Source organism: Sminthopsis crassicaudata, chromosome 5 (genome assembly GCF_048593235.1).
Source record: "Sminthopsis crassicaudata isolate SCR6 chromosome 5, ASM4859323v1, whole genome shotgun sequence".
NCBI lineage: Eukaryota > Metazoa > Chordata > Mammalia > Dasyuromorphia > Dasyuridae > Sminthopsis > Sminthopsis crassicaudata.
This window is the reverse complement of record NC_133621.1, coordinates 81,058,496-81,076,423: the sequence shown is the minus strand read 5'-3', so window position 1 is coordinate 81,076,423 and position 17,928 is coordinate 81,058,496. Positions and strand designations below refer to the sequence as shown.

Below are 17,928 nucleotides of genomic sequence, written 5' to 3'. Positions count from 1 at the left end.
AAAACCATGTGAATTCTACACCAAAAGGGTAATTTGGACTCAGTTTCTGTATAGCATTCCTATTATTCTGACATATTCCTTTTTCAATATTTTGGCTAGCTTAATGTATATACAAATAAATAAGTTTGGGGATAAGTTTTTGAGGAAAAAAAAAAGAATATTGCTGGCAAGAATAGTTTTATGCAATTTAAAAATCCAAAGAAGAGAAAAGTTTTGTTCTAGTGACTTTAAGGACTTTAATAGTAATGCCTTTTATTTACCAATTCCTTATCTAAGATCTTAAGCTAAATGATTATTATTCATTATTCCCTTCCGATAAAATATTAAATTACTATATGGCTGATACACTCAAGAAAGTATGAGTTCTATGCTTAAGTCAGATGAAATAACTAAAAAATGTTAATCTGGTTTAAAAAAAACCTTCAAAAATGTAATACTCTACATACAATCAATTCTTATTATCAAATGAGATAACATATGTAAACCACTTTGCAACTTTAAATGTACCATATAAATATTTTCTTCACTGCTTATGCCATTATGGATCAGGATCATAGAATCATAAATTTAAACTAGAAAAGCCTTTAGAAATCATCTAAGCCAACCAATTTCATTTTACAGAAAAGGAAATTGAGACCCATAGAAAAAAAGTAATTTGTAAACGCCTCACAGGTGGCAAATATTGATTCCAGGCTTTGAACATAAGTTTTTTGATTTCAAATTCAGCATTCTTTTTATCTTGACATATTTGGGGGGTTAAGGAGGGCAGGTTAAGGAAAATATTTTGCCAGGAATGGTGTTGTACACCTTTAGTCCCTGCTGCAAAAGAAGTTGAAGCTTGCAAATTTTTTGAGCTAAAGAATTCTGAGCTCCAGGGAGCTAAGACCATCACTATCCAAAGAAAGTAAGACATCTATATGATGATGCCTAGGAACAGAAGGCCACCAGGGTGCCTGTTTTGTATATCATAGATATTAATAAACAATTCCTGAATTTAACAAAATATTGATAATACGTCCTTTTAGTTTTCAGCTAAAAAGGGAAATAAGTTATTCATTCCTTATGATGCATTTCATTGAGAATTTACGAATAGAAGATATGAACTGAAAATTAAGTCATCTTTTTTAACAGAAACTAAATTTAAAGTATACCTCAACATCTTTATTAGTACACCAAATTTAGTTAAACTAGAACATTTGATCTTTTAAGTACATTATAGTAAAACATCAATACTTAATCAAGATGGAAAAAAAAACCTCATTTCCATTAGTAAGTAAATTAAAATGTGTTACAAATGATATCCTAAAGCCAATGGAAAAATGAGGTTACCTACATCATCCACATATCAGAAATAATTCTGATGATTGTAATAAAGCAACACATGCTAGTACAAATAAATAAATTGTTGATAGTTCTCTAAAAAGCAAAAGAAAAAAAAAAAAAAAAGGAGAAAGGAAGACTGAATTCTACTTCCAATTCTCAGACACACTGGAAAATTTCTGAGAAAAACTGGTCAATAATCTCCTGCTTTCTCCTATATTTAGTGTCAAGATCTAAAGGAATGATAACCTACATTCCTTTTATAAGGCTAAGCACCAAATGCTTTTGGTATAATGATTTAACTTTTAAATCCATTTTTCTACCTTTAATTCTTTTTTTATAAAATAAAATTAACATGATATTGAAATTTTTTTCTCAACCTGGTATCCCAGGTAGGAAATAAATAATAATAAAAAATAATTCAGTCCAATAGTAGAGGCTGCTAGTGGCCCAGCAGATAGAGCAATGAGTCTGAAGTCAGTAATACCTAAGTTCAAATTCACGCTCAAACACTAGCTATGTGACTAGGAAAATCATTTAATCTCTGTTTGCCTCATCTGTAAAATAGGGATAATAATTTTATTACCTATCTCCCAGGTTCTTATGCAATGAAGTGATTGCAAAGCACTCAACACAGGGCCTGGCATATAGTAAGAACTACATAAATGTTGTTATAATTATTGTTATTATTTGCATAATATCAAATGAGACACATTTGTAAATAATTTAGCAGAATGACTAACAAACATGAGAAGCTTAACAAAAGCTTACTTCTTTCCATACTTCTTATTCAGAGGATGATTTTATTCACCATAAGGTAATAAACTATCTATAAAACTAAACTGACATGTTAAAAGTTACATCATAAGTGAAACCATTATTGGAATTCTAGGATAACTAATTCTAGGACCAGGCTATGTTAACTAAAACTGTCAAGACACCTCCCTTCCTGTGTCGATACAGTATCTTCTTTTTACAAGAGACAATAATATTTTCAACTATTCTCAATCTAAAAAGGTTATGTGGGACCAATCCTTTGTACCTGTGTAGTATAATTTATGTTATATAGTAGAGTTTGGGGTTTAAGTATGAGGAAGGAAAAAAATGAAGGGAAAGGGAAGGATGAACCTTTACACTTCTTCAGGGTGACTGTGATTCATAGTACATAATTTCACTTCTGAGGAAGAACATTAAAATAAGAAACTTTCAGGAAGTGGTTAGCATCAAAAGCAAGTAAAAGCATCCTTTCTAAGAAACAGCACTATAAGCACTTGACCTGGTTACTCACATATCAAACAACTGCAAAAAATATACTTCTCATTGGTTTCCACCAATAAACATTCCCAGCATCCAACAACATGCTGACAATGTACTCAAACAACATCTTAAGATATTGTCTGCATCCTGGTCTGGTCAGTTTTGTTTTGTTTCACTTTACAAGAATTCCCCCTTCGAGTGGGGCCATAACTAGTTAATAGTAACAGCTGTCATAAAATGACACACTCAAGATATACATCAATACTTTGATGTATAAAATGTGGTCCACTGACAGAACCACCTAAAAAGAAGGTAAAAAATTTATTACAATGAAAATTTTAAGGTGCAAACTGTGTAAAATGAAGCTCTCTCACAAGTTACTTTCATTTTGTTCAGTTATCTAAGACACTTTCTGCTGCCAGACTCAGATTTTAAAGTATTAAATAAATGTATGAAGCTAGGTGCCTGTTGAAAATCTTTAGTCTACCAGCTTTTAATTCAGGTCTACAATCATTCTGTGTAGGAGACTCTTTACTTCACATTTTGCTTCTCTCATCTTCAGCTTGTAATACAGATCCTTCAAAGGTTTCCTTTTTCTTATCTTTTCTCTTTCCAATCTATCCTTAACACACCAATGCTCTGGAGCTCCCATTTCTGTTCATTCTTCCTCCTCCAAATTTTCATCCCCATCTTCCTTCCTTCTAGTTCTTTGTTCAAGGACTTATATGTCTTGGATGCCACTCTTTCCATAAACAGACTAGCTGCTGCTTGTCTGTTCTTCCTCCATTTTAGCTATTATCGTTCCTATTACTTCCTTCAAGGCTTCACCATAAACACTATTATTTTGAAAGGAAATTTCACAAACTTTCCTACATTTGATAAAGGATTTTTGTTCTGTTTACAAATTAAAACAATCACCTGTTATTCTACTCTGCCTGGATCCTACTTCCTTCAGCCAAATTGGAATTGGTGCTCAAACATCACAATCTTTCTTAGAAGAGAGGTGGTATTTTACATATTCCTACCCACTACAAATGCAATTTTTTATAATCTAAAGTAGAACTCATTCTTCCCCATTAAATGACATTTCATTCAAAAATCCCTATTTCTGCCAAGAATACTATTACTCTTCCAGTCACCCAAGTTTCTACCTCTAGCAGTCAATTGGCATTTATTAAGAACCTACTATGTGCCAGGCACTAAAACACTAGAGATACAAAAAAAAAAAAAAAAAAAAAAAAAAGAAAAAAATTAATCTGTGCTCTCAAGGAGTTTGTTGTAGTCTAATGGGAGAGACTGTAACATGCAAACAAATATGTAAAACAAGATACATACAATATAAATTAGCCAATACTCTCACAGAAACTGCACTTAATCAAGGAGATTAAGGAAGACAGCTTCATTCAGAAAGTGAAAATTTAGCTGAGTCTTGAAGGAAACTAAGAAAGCTAGAAGGCAAATATGAGGAAGAAAAGTAATCTAGGCATGTAGCACAGTCAGTGAAAATGCTCGGAATTGAGAGATGGAATATATATAGTGTGGGAGTAAAAGCAGGAAGGTCAGTCAGTGTCACTGGATCACAAAAATAGGTGATGGGGAGTAGGGTTTTAACTGAAAAATTGAATGCCATCATATTTTTGTGTGGCAAAATACCTGATTCTGATTCCATCCCAGCACAGATCTATATGGCCCAGAAGCTGACTGAAATCTTTCAGATTAAATGCTAAGAGATTCTCTCTCAAGAAAGCAAGTTTGTTTTTTACTATCCATCTCAACAAAAGAAAAGGAAATGGGTTGTCCCAAGACAATCACAGGTGGGTCTCTCTTTTAGTCATTGCTTATAAGATTCTTGCCAGAATCCTCTTTAACAAAATGATCATTTACCTGGAAAATGGTCTATCCTAGAGCCAAGGTTGCTTCAAAAGGGCAAAAACAGTAAACATACCATTTGCTGCCCAACAAGGAGAAATGCCAGCAGTATAATGGAAGTATGTACAACATTTGTTGACATGACCAAAGCCTTTAATATTATTGGTCAAGACGGCTTGTAGAAAACCATGGAAAATGTGGTTGACTTGAGAATTTCATCAGTATTACACACCAATTTCATAATGTCATCCTTGCATAGGTTCTGGATGGAGGAGAATGCTTTCAAGCTTTCTTAATCATCAGTGGAGTGAAACAGGGCTATGTGCTTGTTCTCATGCTTTTTAGCTTAATGTTCTTTTACAATGTGGTCAAAAATTTAACTTGAAAAGGCTATAAGCCAAAAGGAATGCAGAGGAAAAATCATCCACAAAGCTGATAAGATAATCTTCTAAAGAATAGGTGAAAGTTACTCCCCAATTCAAAAATCTTCAGTGGGCTCCCTAGAGCCTCAAGAATACAAACTCCAGTGCCTGGTATTTAAAACTCTATAAACTCATTAATTGTATGCCCTTAGGCAAACTTCTCAAAGTCTCACGTAAAATATTATAGTATGGACTAGTCAGAAGTTATTGAGTGGATCAAATTACATATCTATAAAATGTTTTACCACTTAAAGCACTAAAGAAGCATCTCTATTTGTAATTATTATCACTATTATGATTGATTATTATAATTATTAGCTATCCAATCCATGAATTATTCTTTGAGTCTGAACTCTTCTCCACTTAAACAAATTGTCTTTTCTCTAGCTTGGCTCCCATACTTATTACATATAATTTCTAACAAAAAACTATTAGTGGCTCCTTTGTAAAATCTGTTAAATAGGTTCATTTCTCTCCCTTCCCATTCCTATAATTCTTATACAGGCCCTCATTACTGCATGTTAAAAACCTTTCATCCTATTTTCTTAGCATTAGTCTCTATGCTATCTAAATCCATTTTGAAAACTGCTACCCATCATCTTTCTAAAAACAAAAATTTGATTCGGTTACTCCCCTAAATTTTTTTTTTTTTTGGTTGAGGTCATTGGGGTTAAATAACTTGCCCAGGGGCACACAGCTAGAAAACGTCAAGTGTCTGAATCACATTTGAACTCAGATCGTTCTGACTTCAGGGCTGGTGCTCTATCCACTGTACCACGTAGCTGCCCTAGGTTACTCCCCTGTTAAAGAAAACTTGATCTAATAGATCAAGCCCAAATTTCTATAGACTGAAAATTAAACTTTTCTATTGTCCGACTCTCTGCCCTCATAAGATATCTCCTACGTATTCCCTGATATGAATCCATCATCTTCACTACCACAAAACAAACTCTCTTCTCCACTCATCCCCAAAAGGCCTTTCTCAATTACCTAGGCTTACCTATTCGACAGAGACAACTGGGGACCCTAAAAGGTAATCATGAACACTAACTTTGTTTAAGGTGTTCTCCCCATTTAAAATGTTCTGGTAGAATCCTCCTTTCCTTCATGCCAAATTCTATGTTTTCAAGCCAGTTTAAGACCCATCGCTTTTCAGCTATTCCAGGTTACAATGATTTAGGCATACCTGATATCATATGACATTATGAGTAACTCTTATGTTATTTTTCAGATAATATCAAACAACCTAGCATTTGGCTATACAGTTCCTAGTATTTCTCTGGAATTTGTGCGTTCATTAAATGAAGCATTTACTTTGCAATACACATTGCACTAGATGCTAGGAATAAAAAGTAAAAGAAGCCCTACTGAGGAAAAACTTGTTATTTTAAAAAGTGAAGACATTTACATAAATACAGATAATCTGAGCAAGGCAAAAGTATTGCTAACCATTAGGATCAGAAAACTCTTTCAACAGGAGGAAGAGAATAAATTGCACATTAAAGCAGCTAGTTCCCAGGAGGTGTTCTAACTGATTGCATATTCAAGACAACTTTTCAATAAGCTTTTCAAAGGGCTTTTGTAGCTCCCACAGTATTTGGCTATCAGTTAGTCTTAGTGTAAAATACAGGTCAAAAACATCTCTAGAGCTAGCTCTGAATCCCCACATATACACTTATTTAGAGTCATCATATATTAGACTGGCTAAGATGGGGTAAAAGAAATGCTAAGAGTTAAATACACAGAACTGAAGTCATACTGCTATTGGGTTTTTCCTCCTTGAACAATTAAGTCCAACACAAAGAGGGTAGGAAAAAAATAACTTCTACCACATGATGCTAACCACACCCTTTTCCTTAAGGTTTCCTTTGCATCAAAATTTGATTCCCCAAAAATACTTTTCAACCTGGCATTTAAACATGTTAAAATTAATCTCAAAGAAGACGACAGAATTTTAGCCAAGCTACCCACCCCCAAAAAAAAAATCCAAATAGATTTCCTAAGTTAATATTGAGGCAGAGCCTTTTATTTTTAAGATTCAAAATACACTTTATATAAATCAAACGCAATTTTTCACACTTCATTGTAATCTCTAGTTATTTAGGGCAGGGCTTCTCAAACTTTTTCCATTTGCCACTTTTTTACCCAATCACAAAGTATACAGATATATAAAATAGGCATACAAATCAAACATTTACTGATAATAAACCATAACTTTATGACTTCCACTTGCACAGTTTAAGAAGTTTTGGTCTAAGGGGAGAGAATATGCTATAGTAGAAATAGCACCAAATGGATGACTGAAACGTGGGTTCCACTCCCAGATCTGACACTTTAATTCTGGGCAAATCTCTTAGTTCTCTTCCTGCCTCAATTTCCAAATATGTAACTAAACGTAAACTCCTTGAAAGAAGTTATTTCATTTTTGTCTGAATTTCCAGTGCTTGTCACAATATACATGTCATAAAGCAGATACAATAAATACTTTATTGCTTTGTCTGTAAAAAGGGAATACTTTCTCTTCTTACTTCACAGAATTAATATGAAGAAAGAGGATTCTGTAAAACAAACTGTTACAACACATGTAAGTTATTACTTTACCCACGAAATTTAAAAGGCAGAACATTTTGGGATTCTTTCTGGTGGTGAGGAAAAATGAGAAAAGCCTTAGAAAAGAGCTCTTTATTCAATACATATAATTAATAATGTAATTTCTACATTATGTCCAAAGAGGACTAGTGAAGAAAAGTTGAAACTAATTAGTACCATTAGAAGTAAGCAGTTCAGGCAATTTGACACATGCTCTGTAACAAGAGCTGATCCAACCAAGAGACAGTAAATATGTTAGAGGTACTTGAGTGTAACAGCATGAAACATAAGCTGGGTCAGTTTTAACTACTTAATATGTCACTATATTATTCCCCATATCTAAGGAACTCCAATATTTCAAAATATTCAGATACAGGCATAAATAGCCAATATAATATAGTTTCAGATAAATTAAACTAAATTTACAAATGAAGCTAAGATATATTAATTTTCAATCTTTTCCTTTACTCATTAAACACTACCTAAAAAGAAGAGCCATGATTTTTTTATTTTTACCCTATAATATGACAAAAGTAATTAATGTTATTCTAATTTCTTATGTTAAAGTAATCAATGAGTGGATCCAATATAATACAATTCAATCAACCATTAAACACCTACTTATTATATGCAGAGAGATGTTAAGCTAGAAACTAGTTGGGGTAGAAAATTTAGGTAAGGTTCCTGCTCTTACAAGAGAACTAGACTAGTAGGAGATATGCCTAAGATGTAAATAGTGAAAATAATTGAGAGGCATAAGCAGAATATGAATTAAAGTTTAAAATTTGGAGTTTTTTGTAAGACCCTAAAACAAAGTTTCTCCACTCTCCTAATCTATTCTAGCACATAATACTATTACCTTAAATATATTTACATGTATGTATATAGTCATATGACAATCATATTCTGTTGAATACTGCATATATTATTTAATTCTCGAATAATTCTTCAAGTCCCATGCCTGTCTCCCTATTTTAACTTTGCTAACAAAACAGCATGTTATAATGGAAAAAGCACTACTTATGGAATCAGAGATAATTCTGGATCAGAGATAAGTCTGGAGAAATTCCAAGCTCTGCCACTTACTTTAATTTCATATCTTTTCACATCTTTGTTTCTTGATCTGAAAAGTGAGGGGGCTAACTTTTAAGGGACCTAAGTTTATGATTTAAGAACAAGAATAATTTGTTAAATGTTTGTAACCTCAAAAATTTCTCCAAGTATTTGTTCATCTAATTCAAACAATTTGAAATTATGATTTTGAGAACAGTTTGAAATGCATGGCAAACTGAGAACTGTGGGAATAAAGAACATCTTGAAATAAGGAGAGCTTCAGCTATGTTTAAGGTAAGTCACCATCTCTACTAGGACTCATTCATTTAGACATGAACTTTAAATTTTCTCTCAAAATGACCCAGCAATGTAGGAAACTCATGAATTGTCATTTTTTAACAATGAGAAAATGGAGGCTCTCCCAAATTATGTGACTTGCCAATGATTACAAACTAGTAAGTATTTGAAACAGGCTTTCAATTGCAGGGGCTGCCAAACCATACCCAAATGACCTAAGATATATTTTAGCATGCATATGCTGATTCCAAAATTTTAAAGACTTAGAATATTTAAGTGTGTTTATTCATTTTTAAAGCAGTGGCCAAGTTAAATCTCTGTTGAAAGCAACGTTTCATGGTAACCATATTGTTGTGAGAAAGGACAGCCAATGATATTGATGTTAGTCATATGACCAGTTATTTTCAGCTAATATAAAATTATAATTTAATCTTATTTCCTCAAATTAATTTTGATATCTGTAACAATACCTGGCGCATAGGTGTTTAATAAATGTTTATTGATTTGGGCAAGAAACCTCTACTCTGCTTTTAAAATTAACTGAAATGTACAAAAGTTTCCTATCTTACATGACAAAGGTGAGGGAAAAAGTTGGAATGACTGACTCAGTGCAGGGGAATGCCATTCTTTCAAAGGTTATTTACATAAGAGCTGATCTGGCTACACATATTGTGTATTTTAATGATTTAAAAATAAACACTACTCTTAGCTAGCTTTTACAATTGTTCCATCACCTAGCTAAATGTTTCAAAACTGCTAATAAGTTTTGATAAGAGCTTTTATAATAACTTGAGAACCCCAGGAAATGAGAGAGCTAAAATTATGGTTTGAGATTCTGTCATAAGACTTCTTAAATCTATCTATGTTCAACTCATTTTATCACATCCAGGATCAGAGGATTTCAAAGCTGAAAGGTCATCTGGTCTGGACCCTTCATTTTACAGCTGAAGAAACTGAAGCCAAGACGGCTTAAGAGATATGTCCAAGGTCACCCTGGGAGGAAGGCAGCAAAGCCAGAGATCCTCACAAATCTTTCAATTTCCAACAAACATTTTTATTTTTACGTCTGACAAAATAGCAACAAATCTGAGAAAGGGAAAAATGCAACTTCAGTTATTTTTTTTAAAAAAATGAAAAAGAGGAAATTATAGAAAAAACATGAAATGTATAGTATAAATGTGATTTTATAAATTAAAATATGCATTGTTATAATGGAAACCATACTAGTAAAGTTTTATACACAGTGGTACTTTTTAAACTGCAAAGTTTCATAACAGGAGCTGTTGCGTTTTATACACATTATGTATGTATGATAATCCAATTATATATGTGTATAATTTACATATTATTTTATTTATATTTTATATTTTTGTTGTTGAGTCATTTCAGTCATGTCCAATTCTTCATGATCCCACTTGGTGTTTTCTTGGGAAAGATACTAGAGTCCTTTGCCATTTTCTTCTCAGGGCAATAGGGTGAAGTGACTTGTCCAGGGTCACGAGCTACTAAGTGTCCAAGACCTTATTTGAACTCAAAAAGATAATTCTTCCTGACTACAGGCTCAGCACTCTACTCACTGTACTAGCTGTTTCTATATTTTATATGTAATTATATAAAATTGTATGTGTATATATATATATACACACACACACATATATATTCAAACAGCTCCCATTACAAAACTTATTTTCAGTTTAAAAATAATATTGTTCTTGGATAAAAATAATGCTATTGATCCATCCAATTATGGTAGTAGGCATTTATTATGCACTGATTTGTGTTGGATGGATCAACAGATCTATATATAAGGTTTCACTTGAACCTCTTAATGGGCCACTGAGGTCAAGAAGTTGTTCCAAAGAGTAAAAGAAATATATTTGTTTACACCTCAGGATTCTAATTCTTAGTAATTTCAAAAACAACTGTGCAATTTCATTTTAGTACTTTCCTGGACAGAGATCAAAAAGTGGGTATTGTTTTCTTAGCAAATACAGAGTTATTCAAAATACTATAGTGCTTTTAGATGTTAGTTCAGAGACTTAATACCTTAATAAAGATTTATTTTACTTTGTGTTTTATGTAATCAAAGATCCAAACAGCTTTAAGACCTGAACCTGATTTTCCACAATCCCTGGTTACTGATATTTCCTTTTAGAACACAAATACAAAAATTCACAATCCGAATCTCATTCAAGGTTCCTATAATCCTAACTAAGATTCAGAAAACAGATAGCATGCACTAATAATAAGATTTAATATGTAATATTTGTGTCACTGCTTCTGCTGAAAGTCTGTATATTTGTAACTAGGTCAGAGAATGTTCAGATGTGCAAAGTATATTCTGTACCACAATATGGTTGGTGTTAATGGTCCAATCTCTAACATATGCCAACTTGTGATTCTGGGCAAATTTAAAATTTTACAATGTTCTAAGCAATTCTCTAAGACTAAACTGCAAAAAGGGGTTTACATGCCAATGCAGTAGAGGCAGTTTCCTTACTTCAGAGCTCCCTGTCCAATAAAAATCACAACTCCAGTGTCTATGCTTTTTATTTCTCAAAACATCTGGAATGTTTTATTAAAACTTTAGAATATCAATCCATATCCAATTAGTTTTCCATCTGTCAAAAATGTCTTTAATAAAGCGACTGCAAACTTAAATTGAATTTACAAGTAACAGTATTAAAAACTTTTAACTAGAACCCTAAAAGCACCCAAATAACTCCTCATATTTGAATAACCTGATTTTAAAATTTAATGATTATACTATCATCAGAGCTTCAAGAGACAAAAATTAACAATGACTAAATGTGAATAGTAAAGAACTGTTTGCTTTCTGGTGATTTTTTTTTTTTTTTTTTTTTTGACATAGCAATTCTCAAAGACTATCTACAAGAGCTGTGACAGGAGTACCTATACCAAGAAAATTACAGTCTCTTTAAATAATAAAATATTGAAATATTAGTGCAAGTTTCTGCAAATTCCCTTCTCCCCATGTACCTACTAACTCAGTTTTGATCCAGTGAAAGATATTTTATATCTGGGAATAAGTATTAGTGAGAAAGTCAAGGACACAATCTCACTCATCTTCAATTTCTGAGGGGGTGAACTAGTTGGCCTTTGAAGTCCCTTCCAGATTTAAATCTGGGAGTCTATGAAGGCAGAACTATTATATGGAAAATGTTGTATTTTTCCAATCACCTCTCCCTGTCCTACACACTTCAAGCAGGCAAGTGAGGATGGTATTTGCTGAAATAGACCAGTATTGGGGAATCTGTCATATATAAGACCTGATCAATCTAAATAACATAGTATTACACTAACTTAACTATACTCACCACACCATAGTGATTTAATTACTCTTCAACTTAAAGCAGTAGTATACTTATAATCATATAATAAATGTTTCCCTGTTTAAGAAATGATGGGTATTCAGTTACTATTTTACCTAAAGCACATAGTAAACTGGAATTTAAATGTTCAACTAGTAATAAAATTTTAATACAGAGTTAATTTATATTCAAAAAAGTCATTAACCTTGAAACTTGATTATTAGTTACAATTACAGCTGGAAAGTTGTAGAATTTTAGCTGGGTTTTCTTTTCTTTTCTTTTTTTTTTTTTTTTTTTTGCTTTTTTTTGGTTGTTTTTTTTGTTTTGTTTTGTTTTTTGTGGGACTTTTTGTTTTGTTTGGGGCTTAAAAGTCTTCCCAAAACTGATTAGTCAAGTATAACTCAATGAGTCACACACTGGAAAAAAAAAAAATGTTTGCTCTTCCTTTTACATGTGTCCAAAGTGTAACTGCTTCTTGCTTTTGTTCATTTAGTTCACAGACTCCATATGCAATCACAGCTAGTACTATCCTAATATTCAGATTTAAAATAAAAAACACACAAGAATTCTTTGTAATAGAAAATTAAAAGGACTTGAGGTGGTATAAAATAATAATATAATTGCTAAGCTGTAGCCATTTAAAAAATATATCTAAAGTATCAGAGAATTACATTTTCCACCTCAAAATGATTTAAGAAACTGCTGACTGAAAAGACTGATGAGTATTGTGGAAGCCAAAGATTCAGCATTTACAGTAGCTTTTAAAATGAGGTGAATAGGCTGGATCAGAAGCACCCCATTGTTCCTCTCAGCTATAAAAACCACAAAACTGAATCTTAACTATAGATAAAGGTGTTAGTAATACAAAGTCCACTACTCAGTTCTTCAGTTGTCTTTTTCTGTATAAAGTACCCTCTTTACTAGACCCCGAATGCTGTCTTATCTAAAATTCTATCTTCCTGAGCCCAGTGAACAAAGTAAATATCTTAATTTTCCAAAGTTGTAATGACACTAAAATCCAAAATACATCAAAATCATATCCACCCTCATCCACTAAAGACAGAGGAAGTCAGGACAGTTAGGTTCAAATCCTGCAAATGACATATCTTGGCAGAGAATCTGGTTTATGTCCCCATTTCTCAATGTTTCAGGTAACCTACAAAGAATCTATGTTGCTGAACAAGTCCCTGCCTATTTGCATTGATAGAGGAAATTTTTTTACCCAGAGTTCTTTTTGCCAGAGGTGTCAAGTATACCGTGCCAGGCAACAGTCAGGAGTGCAACCCAAACCAGATGAAAAGCTAATTGAGAAATATTTAACGAAATAAAGACACAAGAGAACTTTCATAACTTTAATAAGTGGTTTTCTAAGTCAATAAGAGGCCCTCAAGGGATGATTACGTATGATTTAGTAGCCTACTTCTATTTGAGTTTGACACCACTACCCAACACCAAAAAAAATTTTTTAAATTTCATTAAAAAAATCAAAATATGATCATGTCATGTTAAGTGAGAGTCTATCACTTTTTAACCATTTAAAGATTAGTTTATATGTTTACAAAAGAAGTCATCTTCTACAATTGGTCTATTTCCATTTCTTGATGTTAGCTTCCATATTACAGCTTGGACAGGATAAATCTCCCAGCACTGTATACCAATCCAAAGTTCACAGTCAGGAAATACAGCTCATGTTTTCCATGCCTCAGCCCTATACTCATAATCATAAGCAGTGATAAGCTATGAAAATCTCTTGAGCCAAGGGCATATTAAGGAAGAATGCTTTATTAAGTAAATGCTGATGTGCAAGAAACAATCCAATTTTGTTTTGTTTTAACTTTTAAATAACCTTTTGTTCAGATCTTCCATTATGACTCCACAGCTACAACATATATCCAAGAATGTCTCCTACACGTTGTAATGCAAAACCAAGGGACAAAACACATTTGGAGGCAAGAATCATTCAATATCCAGTACTTCAAATAAAACGGAACATTTCTGAAGAGAATATGAAATTGTTTTACAGGATAATAAAGTATCTGGTTGAATTAGATGATCTCTAAGATCTCTATTTCATAGTTTCACGGTTTTGCTTCACTTCAGCCATTCAATTCAGCAATACACTCAAATAATTATATATAAACATTCTCATTTAAGTAGCAACCAAATCTTAACTATTAAATTAATATCTCTATGTGAAGTCATCGCCAATCTTACCATTACTTGTATACAAGTACAAGAACAAGACTTTATAGTTTCCCTTCTTTCTAATCACTTTGCTTGGTATAACCTGAGCATGATTCAGTTTTTACAATCCACTTTTTTTTGTACTTTTGAGTGTGCATGTGTTCCTGCTGCTTCCCAACTTGATAATTCCAATTTCCTGTTCTCTATTTTTTCCCAATCTTATCTGTTTCAGATATATAAAACAAACTAGTTCTCCTGAATCTCCAAAATATCATTCCTTCTTCAGTGACTGTGGCACCAACTTTCCCACAATTCAAATTCTAGTCACCACATCAAGACACTTTATCCACACTTATCTCTCTCTACATAATAAGTACACAAATATCTTCCCAAATTTTTTCTGCTACTGCTTCCTTTCTTGTCCTACTTCACAAAGCTCCTTATGATCCTACTCCCTTTTTTCTCAAATGGCAAAGGATCTTTCTAAAATTCACAGGAATTTTATTAAAAAAAAAATCTTTCACTTAAATTGACATATTTACACAATAAAATTGTATTATATTCATAGTTTAAAATTCTATTGCTTTTATGTACTTGAGGAAGACCTACACGAAGGCACATGTGAAAACTACCAGAGAAACAGAAAGGAACCGCTGAAAATAAAAATTAATCCGGGCAACAGAATTAAATGTTCATTCACCCACACGTTTTGAAAAACTTCCCATTAGGTTCAAGTTTGAACTAAGTTGGAAATTCTATTGCAGATTTGACAAACCAAAGCGTCACAATGTTACTCATAAAGGGATGAAGTATAAACTTTAAATCACTCTGCCCTCAGATCCTGCGGGCAACACTAGCTTTAGGGTTCAGTGGAATCCGATTCAGCTCAGGGCAGGAGAGAGAAAAAAACTCACAGGGCGGGATATGATCAAAAAGAAATACATTATCATGGGGGGGGGGGGGGGAGAGGGGGGAAGGGAAGAACGGGAGAGAGAGAGGAGGAAGGCTGATTACAGTTCGATCCTTCCCCAGGCCCTGTGTGGGAAAGCTTGACAAGAGACAGAAAGGGGCGTCCCGCCTGGCTCAGGACCGACGAACAAGCTCCTCATCTTTCCGGGAAAACAGCAAAGCGCGGTCGTTCTCCGGGAGGCCGATAAGCCGGGGATCACCTAGAAGATTTTCGGGCGCTGCACTTCAGGAGGGGCAGTCTACAATAGCGCGCGCCGTAAATCTGGGTCTCTAACGCCTCTGTCTCTATGCGCGCTTTCTTTCAAGAAAAGGGAGCCCAAACTGGGAGGAAGGGCGCTTTTCCCGGAGACACCGGCCCCGGATAACGCGCGGTAAGGGACGGGGCCGATGACAGCGCCGGCTCGCTGCTAAGGTGGGCAGCGGCTCGCGGGCTGAGGGAGGGCGGGGGCCGGCCCTTACATAAGCGGGTCAGGGGGCGCGGGGGCGCCGCGGACTCACCCAGGCGGGCAGGTCGGAGGTGCAGATGCTGAGGCGCACCGCCTGCTCCTCGTTCTCCAGGAAGGCCAGTGCCCGGTAGAAGCGAGAGGTCTTGTGGCCCTTGTTCCTCCGGCACCAGAAGAGCAGTAAGAGCCCCAGCAGGATCCACAGGAAGCTCAGTCCCAGGTAGCCCAGCACGTACACCGGGAAGAGCAACACGAAGCTGCGGGCGAACTGCGCGCACAGTCCCGGCACGTCCACGCTCAACATCGCGGGCGGGGGCTCCGCGCCGGGACCCTTGGCGGCGGTGGCGCTGGGGTCCCCAGAGGCCTGAGGGGCGGCATCTTCTCCCGGAATCCTGTCCCCGGCGCCGCTCATCGCGCCCCGCCGAGGTCCGCCGAGGGCAGCGGCGCAGGAGGTGACAGCAGCGGCGGGAGGACCGACACCAGACCGCCCCCCTCTGCCACTCCGGCACCCCGCCCCCGGCTGGGATAGGCGAGGCGAGGCGGAGCGGGCTGCGCTAGAAGCCCGGCGCTGGCGCTGGCGCTGGGGCAGGGGCCGGGCGCATCCTGCTCCGTGCCCCAAGCGCCTCTCACTGGGAGGGAACGGATCCTGCCGCAGCTCGCGCCGCCACCGCAGCCGCACCCGCGCTCGCGCTTCCGCCTTCCAGACGGCGCGTGACGCCAGCACGCCGCTGCGGTCTGGCCGGCGGGCGGAGACGGACGGCCAGAACCGGAGGCCGGGGCGTAGGCTGTGGCTCCGGGGAGGGGTGGCCCCGCCCCCAGGGACTGCCCCGGGGGAGGGCGTGGGCCACCTGCGGCGTGCGGCGGCGGTGGCTGCGGCTGCGCCCTGCCGCGGGGGCGGGGGGGGGGGGGGAAGGGGGAGGGGGGTGTTTGCACCCTCTGTGGGTTGTCTCCGCCCTGGAGGCGTGCACGATACGGCGCTGGACTCTTAGGTGCTGCGCTGGAGGAGGGAGAGGAAAAAATGAGGGGAGACGGAGAGTCAGGCTTCGGCTCTAGGGACACCCCCGGAACAACGCGTGTGTTCCTGATCGTCCCTGGGACCGAGAACTCCGAGTGAGGAAGTTTCTGGCGCTCTGCCCTCGCACGTCCTCTCTCAAGGCCTCTTCCCACTCCGCTGAAGCCCCCGGCAATGTTGCGTGCTTGGAGAGCTGAGAAAGCAGTCCGGATGAGGAGAGCATAAAGATGCTAGTGTTATGGAGTTAAATTAAGTTTTTCTGTGGGCTGGAGATTAAACAAACTTTCTAGTTCCTCGCTTACTGGGGCGAGCGCAGTAATAGGTCATTTCTGTTGTGTGTCTCTGTGTCTCTGTGTCTATGTGTGTCTGTGTGTGTCTATGTGTGTGTCTGTGCTTGTGTGTCTCTGTGTGTCTGTGTGTATGTCAGTGTGTGTGTCTATGTCTGTGTCAGCGCGTGTCTGTGTGTGCGTGTGTGTCTGTGCTTGTGTGTGTCTCTGTGTGTCTGTGCTTGTGTGTGTCTGTGTGTGTCTGTGCTTGTGTGTGTCTGTGTGTGTCTATGTGTGTGTGTGTGCTTTGTGTCTCTGTGTGTCTGCGCTTGTGTGTGTCTGTGTGTCAGCACATCCGTGTCTGTGTGTGTGTCAGCACGTGCGTGTCTGTGTGTGTGTCTGTGTGTGTCTGTGTGCGTGTCTGTGTGTCAGCGCATGTGTCTGTGCTTGTGCGTGTCTGTGTGTGTCTGTGCTTGTGTGTGTCTGTGTGCGTGTCTGTGTGTCAGCGCATGTGTCTGTGCTTGTGCGTGTCTGTGTGTGTCTGTGCTTGTGTGTGTCTGTGTGCGTGTCTGTGTGTCAGCGCATGTGTCTGTGCTTGTGCGTGTCTGTGTGTGTCTATGTGTGTGTGTGTGCTTTGTGTCTCTGTGTGTCTGCGCTTGTGTGTGTCTGTGTGTCAGCACGTGCGTGTCTGTGTGTGTGTCTGTGTGTGTCTGTGCTTGTGCGTGTCTGTGTGTGTCTGTGCTTGTGTGTGTCTGTGTGCGTGTCTGTGTGTCAGCGCATGTGTCTGTGCTTGTGTGTCTGTGTGTGTCAGCACGTGCGTGTCTGTGTGTGTCTGTGTGTCGGCGCATGTGTCTGTGCTTGTGCGTGTCTGTGTGTGTCAGCACGTGCGTGTCTGTGTGTGTCTGTGTGTCAGCG

The 17,928-nt window shown here is 37.2% G+C and overlaps 1 protein-coding gene across 1 annotated transcript in view; it reads right to left on the bottom strand.

The window, feature by feature from the left end:
- The window catches only part of ESYT2 (extended synaptotagmin 2), a 96,298-nt gene extending 79,861 nt beyond the window's left edge, over positions 1–16,437 (bottom strand). The window contains 1 exon segment of the mRNA XM_074267299.1: positions 15,791–16,437. Coding sequence (XP_074123400.1) covers positions 15,791–16,147 — 357 coding nt within the window. The 5' untranslated portion in view covers positions 16,148–16,437.
- Positions 16,438–17,928: the final 1,491 nt, after the last annotated feature.